Source organism: Aegilops tauschii, chromosome 3 (genome assembly GCF_002575655.3).
Source record: "Aegilops tauschii subsp. strangulata cultivar AL8/78 chromosome 3, Aet v6.0, whole genome shotgun sequence".
Taxonomy (NCBI): Eukaryota; Viridiplantae; Streptophyta; class Magnoliopsida; order Poales; family Poaceae; genus Aegilops; species Aegilops tauschii.
The window spans coordinates 102102090-102113298 of record NC_053037.3 but is presented as its reverse complement, the minus strand read 5'-3'; the positions used below and the strand labels follow the sequence as shown (position 1 = coordinate 102113298).

Below are 11209 nucleotides of genomic sequence, written 5' to 3'. Positions count from 1 at the left end.
AGAAAACCTGGCCGCAGGCAGCAAAGGACGGGGAGAACTCAATGACGACGTAGTCGCGTGAGAATAGAGAAACCCTTGCTGCTGTGTAGGGAGGCTAGGTGAGACTAGCAGTTAATTAATCACAATAGATTATGGATTCTCATATAGTTCTATCATTATAAAACAGGATGGAAGCCCTGTATTGAGAAAATGGAGGGCCCAACAACTATGGTCCAAATTGTCCGTTTTGTCTAGTACCCAGCATGCATGGTCGTTTGATTTGTCGATGCTTGTATCCGAAGCAAATCAGTACTAGTGGAATATATCTCTTCATTTGAATAAACACCATGTGTTGATGCAGGGAACAGCACCACAGCAATGAGCAGACGACACCTATATTTCATCGTGTCTCAAGCGACCCATCATAGTAGTTCAGTGTATCATATACTAAATTCGAATTATCCTTGATCCGGTGGCGAATCACATCCGGCAGGGGAAAAGGAGCAACAAAATCGTGCTGAACCGCAGTTTTGACCCAACCTTCCTACCTCACCGCCGACCTCTGCCACGTGTCATGCGCGCCGGGCCGGGCGGGAGGGCATTACGGGCAAAGCGACCGCGCGCATTGAATCCGAATAAATACGCCCCAGGGGATCAATGACGGGGTTTGGAAGGAAATCCTACCCTCCAGTTTTTCTCTTATTAATCGTCGCCTCCCAATCCCAACACAATAGCGCGTTGTCTCCCTCCCTGCCGGTGCCGCCCGTGTCCCTCCACCCCGTGGCCTCTGCCCCGGACGAGACGAGACGGCGACAGGTCGGCACGAGCTAGCCTGCGCCGACCACGAGTTCTCTGACTGCCAGCCCCTTGTTTGATTCCGAGGCAGCGAACCGAGAGGGAACCGGGGAGGAAGAAGGGGGGCGGCGTGCGTGGAGGGGCGAGCGGTTCGCAAGATTGGTTCCTCTTTTCTCACCTACGGGAGATAATCTACTTCTCCTTCGCCCTCTTGCTTCGTCGTCCTCTGGTGAGTTCTCTTCCCTTGGTCTACGATTCATCCAGTCGCGTGCTTCCTTCGCCGTTTCCTTTTAGTTTTCTCAATTCTCTGATATGTTCGTCCCTTCTTGTTCGTTTTTCTTCGTTGGTTCCGATAGTAGCAAAGATCATCTTGGTGTCGAAAAACTTAGCATAGGTTTCTCAGTCTCGAATTCGTCAGGCGCTTAATAATTGTTTTTGTTTTGTCTTGGCGTGATACATATGTGAGGTCACCTTGTTCGTTTGAAAATTTTGTGCGCACGAGGAGGAGAGGGGCAGAAATTTGGCCTTTGGGTCAAGGAAAAACCAAAAACAGCACAGCGCTCCTTGTAGTTTTGCTCCAGTAGTTTTAGTTTAGTTTGTTTGCGGGCGCAACTCGCGTTAAACATTTTTCGTGCTAAAACACGTGGTTGATTCTGATGCCTCGCTACTAACTCAGTATGAGTTGTCATTCAGTATATACTAGAGACCGCGACGTTCCTAAGCCTGTGCCGCAAAAGTCCCCACGATAAATCAACCACACGCCATTGCCTACCGGAGCAAAACTCTCAGCGGGAGAGACAGACCGCGCCAAAATCACCAGCCGTCCATCAGGAACGAACGCAGCGTTCAGCCCCGTCGCGTCGTAATTCAGCGCGCTTTGAATGCGCTCGTAAATGGATGCTACGGCGTGAGATAGACCTTTTCTGTTGTGGGTGCACGATTGGTCCTCGCATTCTGCGTAGTGTCCACCACGTAGTACTAACCACGCACGCACACGGGCCGGGGCCGGTGGACCACGCCGCACACCGACCTTTGTCTCCTGCCGTAGAGCGTGAGCCAAGTACTTGTCCAGTACGAGTATTAGCTACGCTGTTGTTGACTTGAGCGGCTGAACTGTACTGCTAATGCTGTTCCTGCGTGGCCCACATGCCAGCCGCGGCGCCACCGGCCACGGCCCACCTGCCAGCCGTGCCAGGTGATGTGATGTTACCACTCACTTACCACCATCATGGGAGATTAACCTGACGGACCCGTGAACTGTACTGTCGGTAGAGTTACTGTACATGGACGACTAGCACGTACTATCATACGTATAGGGGTGTGGAGTAGAAGTACTTTTGTTTGTCGAGGCAGGAGTAGGAGTACTTGAACAGTGAAAGCGTGAAGCCATGGTTAACGGGCGGCAGCGGTGTACCCGTGACTATTTGTAAGCGAAAGCCGTTGCAGCCTTGCCTGCAGGGTGCAGTACACTGGCGCCACTACACAGTAAATTTCTGCAAGTGCTGCTAGAGGTACCAAATACTTGGCACACTTTTGATGAAATGCTTGGCACTTGGTTCTCACAATTCCAGTTTTGCGTGTCCTTTCGTTTCCGTTGTTGCCCTAGATAGATATCGCATATCGCACTGCACCCTGCAAACAACGCAACCCTGACTAGTCCCTGTTCGATTAGTCAAAACCAACAGCGACAGATAATTTCCGTCATTAGTCGCATTCGGCGTGTGTGTGTGCGTGTGCGTGTGGCACCTACGCACTCACCTTGAGCTACACGTCGACTACAAGTGGAAAATTAGTACTCGTACATCCTGCATCTCACCGACCATGATTATCACCGACCCACTGTTGAGTCCTCCTCGCCCAGAAGTTTATATTATCACCGCTGTAAGATTAAGGTTTCTTGCGCCACGCATGCCGTAAGATTCTACCACCAACAGCAATCGACGCGCCAAGAAGAAAGAAAACCATGCATCGAATCTGACAATTACAGAATATACAGACGATAGTAGTATTAGTATACCTTTAGTGGCAGTACGACCGGCATTGCCGGTGGACGGACGTATTTGGTTCGTCAGAATCTATTCCCTGCGGCCCAATTGCAGATAACCAAATACCTTAATCCGACGCGATTTGACGTTGGCGCGGACCGTATCATTTCAATCCCCCCCTGCATGTGCGGCGGCATCATACCGTCAACAGGGGAGAGGGAGGGAGAGAGGTGGCTGAGGCGTCATTAGGCTAAGTGGCGCATACTACACAATATAATTAGCTGCAACCCAGCTGGCATTACGTCTCTGCCACTACCGCCAAATTGTATTAGACTTTATCCGTTTTCTCACCTTGGATGCGAAGGTGAAGCAGAGATTTAGCCTGCGTTGCTTCTGCGGCTGCTGCACGTGAGCTCTGGTCCTCTTCTGGGGAATAACAGTGCCGATTAGTCCTTAGCCTGAACGCCTAGCGCATCTTTTTTGTACCATTTAGGTATTTTTATGCCCAAGTTTCAGCCAAGCCCCTGCACGCTTGCCTATTTCAGTAGGTAACCTTTTTGAGCATAAACTCTGAATATCAAATTGATGCCAGGGCTTGGCACAAGTTCATTCAGGAAAGGGCAATTAGGCATGTCTGTGCTGAGTGCTCTTGACTTCCTTTGTGTTGTCATATGTTTTCTGGCCCAGCAACTAGTACGAGCAGCATGTCTCAGAAAGGCATAAAATTCCGGGTGAGAAAAAGATGGCCACCACGTGATATCACCTACTCCTACTACAGAAACCAGCGGTGGACACAAAGATGTTTGGGGCTGTACTAACTGCTGCTAAGTGGTAGGAATCATTGCAACTAAAGCTAGGTGCTTAGTGCGACAGCACAGTAGAGCCCTGCAATGTGCTGTTAAATGTGTGTGTGTGTGATCAACGGCCCATCCCTTTTCTGAATTTGCAACTAGTAGTACCTCCCATCAGGAACCAGGAATGTTACCCGAGATGCACATGGCACGTTTTCTTCCCGCCCGTCTGTCTGGTTTGATGATGGGATTGGCAGTGGAAATTGCAACGACGTGTTGGCTGATGCGCGGTTAATTAACCCTCGGATCCTTGGATTAACATTGGATTCTGGCCCTAATTTGTAAGTAGTATACAGGAAACATCGAGGCGAGTAAACAATGCTAGCATAGGAGATTGTCGGGCTGTTTTATTTTACAAAAACCATAGAACATCGAATCGAATAAACTATTGGACTTTAAAGGACCCTGAGAGGTGTCGCAGGGCTCTGGCTCTCGGGGTCCGCTAGAGTTGCTTTAGATTCTCATCGCGCTCTCGTCCATTTTGTCTTGAGCCAATTTTCAATCAGAAACATATTTCCAAATGTGCCGGCAACGATCAAAACATTGCTCATAAAGTACGTAACATGTTATGTAGCCTCAATTTCTACACAAGCCTATTCGTTTCTTAAATTCAGCTGAAATATTATTAGTACTACGACTACTACAATTGGCAGCGCCCCTATCCCTACCCCCGCGTCGTCAGCCCCTGGCGACACGGGGGGCGATCCATCGCCGTCGGCCCTAGGCCTTCGCTCTAGTCTCCCCCCTCCTGCCGCCGCCCGAGGCCACGCCAACGTAGCCTAGCCAGTGACGGCGGCGGCGGGGGCCTCCCCCTCGCGTGGTGGTGGTGATATTCTATCGGCGGCGGCGACTCATGGCTCGGCGGTGCACCGGCGGCAAGGAGCAGCGGGCGCCCGGCGGCGAGTGTAACAGGAACGACTGCGCAGACACGTTCTTCCCGCGGCTGAGGAGCACCTGTGGCGGCGGCACAGGTCGCGGGCCTCGCCTTGCCCAAATGGGCTTCCGTGGGCCGGCAGATCTGGAGGGCGTCTACAGGCGGGCATGGTGGGCCTGATGGCGCCGGCTTAGGCACCGTGGTGGTGCCGTGGCCGATCAGGCGGCGGCGGCTTGGATCCATCGTCCAGTCCCCGGCAGAGATGGCGGCGATCTGTGCATGAGATGCTTGATGGAGGTCCTTCGAACAGATCCGAGTGAAAACTTGCTTTCGGCTTACTGCCAAAGCCAGCGGTGGCGGCGTTGTTTTACGATATTCCCTTCTTGAAGGCATTGCCGAGGAGAAGTTCAAGGTCACTGTCTGCTACCTTCGAGGGAAACCCTAGATCAATAGATCGGAAGACGGCGGCGTTCTTATGTCGTTTCCCCCTCAGGGACGTCGTTCTTGGAGGTGTACACAGGCTCGAGGGACCACTAGACTGCATCTTTGGTGGAGCGGTGCTTCATCCTACACATTGACGGCGACGGATCTCGACGGCGTGGCGAGTGCAGATTCGGCGTCCGATGTGCGAGGATGGACTCGCGCAGGAGGACGACGCTGTCTGGCGTCGTGGTGGCGTCGAAGGCAGAGAGACCTGCCACGGTAGATGCAACAGTACAACTCTAAAGATGGATTGATAGCAGGTGGCTGCGGCGGGCTCATACTCGGCAGGCGTCCTGGTTAAGGAGTGCACCGGACTAGTGCGTGCCCTACCCGGCAGGCGTCCTAGTTGGGACCTCAGGTCTTAGATGTTAGGTTTGGCTGCGAGGTCTTTTTGCTATTAGGCCCAGATTATTAGCATCCCTACATCAACTGGATAGGACTAACGATAGATGTTGCCTAGACGATGGTTTTGGTCTTATTTGTTCTATGACTTTGTAAGGTCTTATGTGAATAATCTATTATATCTAAATAACTAGCCCCCATTATTAGGAATTCTCTCGCTTATCCTTAAGCCACATCATCCAAATTAATTTAGCCCTCGGATATAGTAGATCAATCAACAATATCCGTCCATCTACACAACGAGAGCCGCTGCACGTACCATATGTAGTCAATGACACATGCATGCAGTAACTGCCGCCGATGTGTGTTTTAATCAAGAAAAAAAACTGATGCATGCATGCAGCTCATAGCATGATACCTGAGTGCTCTATATATGAAAGAAAAGTGAGTCCTGCATGCATTTTTATTCCGTCCAACTTTAAACTTATAGATGGAGATATGTAGTTCTTTCTTTATTTATTTGTAAAATATTGATAAACAACTTATCTTACTACAAGAGAAACTATAGACAACAGCTAGATGATTAGTTCAGCGCAATGTTTATTTTATACAAAATCCTGCCGCAACGTGCGGGGGCATCGCCTAATTAATAAAGTGGCTGCATGCATCGTCCAGATGCAGAGGCCGGCGGCCCTCCTCCATTTCTAAAAAAAAACTACTACTACAATCATCTCCCTGTGTGTATTCAAGTACCGCAAATTTGCTTAGACTACCCATAATGGGAGTAACATAGGTAGTAACATCACACATATCTAGATAAAATGGATGACATGGCAAGCAGTAAATAAAGAAAGAAAGACATGTGGTAACATAGCTAGTTACTACTAGTATGAGAACATCACACATATCAAAGCAAGATGAGTCTATAGCCTAATAAATGAAGTGTTGCATGTTACCACACATATGTTACTCCCCACTATAGAGGTAGTAACATAGAGTAGTAACATGGACAATGTTACTACCCATTGTGGCTAGTCTTACGACCCTTGTTTTCTGGGAGGCCAGCACCCCTTGATGAATGCATATTGTGCACCAACAGCACCTGCTCATGAATGTGGCACTACTAGCAAGGCTCCAAGGGCAAGGCCATTGCTATCAGCCAAAAGCCGGCTCTCTTTATTAGGTTTCCCAGCCATGTGTGAGCCCCGGAAGCCCTCATTATGTTTGTGTCGTTGCCCTTGTTTCGCGTATGTAGGAGGGCCGTTACTGTTAAGGAATTTTATTATATGTACGTGGGGCGATTAGATTAGATTATGGCGCCGGAGCTGGCGACGATCGCATTGCATGTCGACGCCACTGATGGAGCGCACGCACCTAGAATAGTAAATACTGCATAGTTTTAAATGGAGCCCGTCCCGATCGATCGGGAGCTGAGGGCGATCTGATTCGCACCCGTGTGTGTGTGGTTTGCGTGTGTTGGCCGGCTCGGGCTGGTGGTGACGGAGATCACTTGGATTTGAGAAGGGCGAGCGAGGGACATGTCGTCGCGGCTTGTCCACGGCTGCTATGCCAGGAAGGTGCCGGTGCCGCTCCCTCGACGTGACATCCACTATGAATCATCGTTTCCGAGTGTTCTGGCCGCGACCGTGTACGTACATGAAATGCGGCGGATTTATTAGGCATGGGGTGCGAGGATAGCCGAGACGGCGTCGGGGCTGCCTCGCCCTGGTCTGCCCGGTCATGTCGCCACGACTGCTGGCGCCACCATCGGCTGGTGTTTGGTTCCGTTGCAAACGTACATGGCGCGGCACGCACTCTTCCCCCAGTTGTGTTGCTTTGGCGCCATTTGTTTGGGTTTTGGCACAAGCGCGGGCGGCACGGCTGCGCGAGGCTCACGCGCCTGCTTCGCTTTGGCCAGGCGTGTCGGCACGTGTGCGCGCGTGTGGGGCTCCCCCCTCCCTGCGCTGAGTTCAACGGTTCAATGCGCGCTGACGAGAGGCGTACCCGTACCCGGTAGATGACGGAGATAAGAGAGCTCGCCGTATCCTGCCCAGTTTTTTCTCTATCGCTAGCATCCAGCACCCTTGCTATTTATCAGTTCCTAGGTTCGGTTTGTCCGGATTTACTAGTCTCTTCTTTTACCCGAATCCATTTGTACCCACAGTAATTTGCTTCTGGCTGGAAAATGAATTCTTACCGTCAAAGTAAAAAAAAAGAACTGCTGCCTAGAAGTAGTACATGTGGCTCGTGTCGTGTCATCGGTAGGAGCACGGCCGCACAGTAATACGCGTCGGCCTGCACGCTCCGCTTTTACTTTACAGTATCCCCCAAATATTCCTGCTGAAATTTATCCCACTCCTCCCTCCCACCTTCGTCCCCCCTCCCTCCCGCAGAGACAGACAGCACAGCCGAGCCGAGCCAGGAGCAGCCAGCCACAAAGAGGGGAGGGGAAGCTGGAGGGGAGGCGCTGAGCGAGCAATGGAGGCGCACATGGCGGCGGCCCGCCCGCCGACGCACCACCACAGCCACAGCCACACCCACCACCAGCAGCAGCAGAAGGCGGCCAACCTGGCGCGCACCTTCACCAAGCTCCTCCGCCGGAAGCGCTCCGACTCCGCCGCGGCGGGGGCCGGGCCCAAGGAGACAGTCGATGCGCCGCCGTCCGTCACCGGGGACGACTACGACAGCTCCATGGACGCCACGACGCCCACCACCGCGACGGCTCCCACCATGCCGTCGCTCAGCAAGCTCAAGCTCTCTGGGAACCTCGCCGCGGCCTACTCCCTCGACGCCTTCTTCCGCAACGCCGCGGAGAAGAAGGCCGCCGGGGCGCCGCAGCAGCAGCCCTCGCCCCCGGCCGCCGCGACGGTTGCCGCCGCGGACTCCCTCCTCGCCAATCTGTTCGCGGGCGTCTCGGCCGTCAAGGCGGCCTACGCGCAGCTGCAGCTCGCGCAGTTCCCCTACGACGCGGAGGCCATTCAGTCCGCGGACGCCGCCGTCGTCGCGGAGCTCACCAGGCTGTCCGACACCAAGCGGAGGTTCCTCAAGGATCCCGCCGGCGCGGCCAGGGACGCCGCGGCGGCGGGCAACACCGCCCTCTCCGCGCATGCCGAGGAGCAGCGGCATCTGCTCAAGACGTACCAGATCACGGCGCGCAAGCTGGAGGCGGAGCTCCGGGCCAAGGATGCGGAGCTCGACCGCGCCAAGGGCTCCCTCGATGCGGAGCTCCGGGCGGAGCGCGCCATGGAGGTGCGCCTGCATCCGGGCCGCACCCTCGCGTCGCTGGACGAGCTCCACGTCTCCGGCCTCAACCCCACCCACTTCCTCACCGCCCTGCGGCACGCCGTGAAGTCGATCCGCTCCTTCTCCAAGTCAATGCTCAGCTCGATGCAGGCAGCTGGGTGGGATCTGGCCGCGGCGGCCGCTGCCGTCCACCCAGGCGTCCCGTTGCGACGGGCCGGGGACGCCAAGTTCGTCTTCGAATCCTACGTCGCCATGAAGATGTTCGCCAATTTCCACCGGAGGGACTTCAATTTCAGCTTCTTGGACGAGCGGGAGTTCTACGAGCGCCGCCGCTTCTTCGAGGAGTTCACGGAGCTCAAGGCGGCGTCGGCCAGCGTCTTCCTCGACGTGCGGAACACCCGGTGGAGCGGGTTCGGCAAGTTCCTGCGCGCCAAGTACCTGTCGCTGGTGCACGCGAGGATGGAGACGGCCTTCTTCGGGAGGCAGGAGCAGCGCGGCATCGTGAGCGCCGGGCCCGGGTTCCCGGAGAGCTCGTGGTTCGCCGAGTTCGCCGAGATGGCGCGTCGCGTGTGGCTGCTGCATTGCCTCTTCTACGCGGTCGACGGCGGCGAGGAGGAGGACGGCGCGTCCATCTTCCAGGTCCGGACCGGCGCGCGGTTCGCAGAGGTGTACATGGAGAGCGTCAACGAGGGGCGCACGGAGGACGCGTTCTGCACCGCCGCCGAGGACCGCACCGTCGGGTTCACCGTGGTACCTGGGTTTAGAGTCGGCCGGACGGTGATCCAATGCCGCGTGTACCTGGCGCGGCCGGGACGGCGGCCGTGATCAGCAAATTAGAACCGTCCTGTTTGGGGATTCCCCTGTTTGGGGCGTCCGGCGGACGACGATTGGGGAGGAAAATTCCCATTTTGGGGCGGCCGTCGAGGTCTCTCGCCGGTCGCCGGCTGGGGTGGTGATCATGGTGGTGGTGGGGGTTATGTATCTATTAAGGGATGTAGCGATGTGATCATAATATAAGTGACAATTTCAGTTCGGATCCATGATGCAGTGCTCTTGCTGTCTTCTTGTCTTGCAGTCTGTTCATTTTCGCGGCATGCTTGCTCAAGGATTTGTCTGATGGTAGCACCGAATTCCAGATGATTTGTCCGGCGTTCCAGTTTATGATCATTTTCTGTCTGATAATAGCACCAAATTTCTGATCTAAACAAGTTCATACGCAGATTCCCAGCTGCACGTTCATCCGGTGAACATGGTCTGAATTCTTGAATGGTGTTTTTGTTCCCGGGAATCCCACGGCCAGTAACCATAATAAACTTGTTTTGGTTGTTTGTTGATGTGGCCTTGGTGGCACGTTCGTTGGAACTTGTGACTTGCTGTTTTGCAGTTGGTTGGATCCCCTTGGTGGTTTGTGATCGAGCGCTAAAAAGTATGCGATCAAGCGTATGCCGCGGACTAGTTAATAATCTTGCTGCTGGCCTTTGTTACGAGGGCAAAGACAAAGGGGGTGTTTGGTTTCAGGGATTTTTTGTGTTGGGACTAAAAAAGTCCCTAGCAAATCAAATATGGGGACTTTTTTGAATTTTTTGCTAAAAGTCCTTAAAAGCACCTTCTTGAAAGTCTTTTTTCAAAAGTCCTAAGACTAGAGAACCAAACACCACCTAGGCTCCCCCTTTGCTCACGCACATGGCAATACGGTTGGTTCTATGCTTGTATACTCCATTCTACGATTCTGTTTTTTCTTGGTGCAAGATCTCGAGAAAGGCGGCCACTTATTGTTTTGATTTCGTGTGAAGGAAAAGGAAGATATTTGTATATTTCTTCCTTTCCAGCTGCCATTTTGCTTCTTGCTTTTGTGGTATGTATATATATTTTGGGACAATAATGGCCTGTGTGAAGTGCATTTTGTTATCGGGCCGAAATACAGCTGAGTGGCACTAACCAGCTGCAAAGATGCGGAAAGAATTGCATTCCAAGTCTAGGAGTAGGGCTTTTTGTTCCATCACCATTGTCCACCTTTGAGCTGCTGAGCTGATTGCCTTTTTTTTCTCTCTCCTTCCCTCTCCTTTCTGGGGATATCCCAACTGTCGTTGTGATCTCGCCATCTTTCTGTCGTTCGGAAAAAGGCCCACGCCGAGCTGGATTTGTTGTTCACTCGGCCCAGTAGCCCATGGATGTAATAACTAACTATGGGTCTGACAAGCCTGTTTGGACTTGGGCCGTAAAGCTTGTACTTATTTTTTCCATTTGTAAGTGCAAATTTGCTTGTAACGACAGATTCTCCCGTCCTCCTTCCAACGAATTCAAAAGCTCTTAACAAACACTAGAGAGAAATAATCAAAGCACATGTTGCAGCTTGCAAGCCCCTGCTAGTCTAGTCATGTCGTACGGCAAGTCGACCGAGCATGTCAACATGTCATGTGGCAATGCGAATCCAAATCTCAAAACATTCTGATTCCTTATCCTCACATGTCTGTCATCTTTGGCCATGGGCTATGGTTATGGGCCCCCCAAAGAATGACATTTGACAGCACAAGAATTTGCGTTATGGTCCACTTGGGCAGGCACTAGGCTTTGCTCATGAGCCCCTACATGTGTGCCTTTTGCTTTCCGACCGATTCAATCTGGTCATGATATGAGGAGGAATTCCCGGGAATGTT

The 11209-nt window shown here is 52.8% G+C and overlaps 1 protein-coding gene across 1 annotated transcript; it reads left to right on the top strand.

Annotated features, from left to right (window-relative positions):
* The first annotated feature begins 617 nt into the window (after nucleotides 1–617).
* On the top strand, nucleotides 618–9592 carry LOC109775511 (protein GRAVITROPIC IN THE LIGHT 1). The gene is made up of 2 exons (XM_020334251.4): nucleotides 618–1003; nucleotides 7703–9592. The coding sequence occupies exon 2, from the start codon at nucleotides 7788–7790 to the stop codon at nucleotides 9375–9377; it is 1590 nt and encodes a 529-aa protein (XP_020189840.1). The 5' UTR covers nucleotides 618–1003; nucleotides 7703–7787; the 3' UTR covers nucleotides 9378–9592.
* Nucleotides 9593–11209: the final 1617 nt, after the last annotated feature.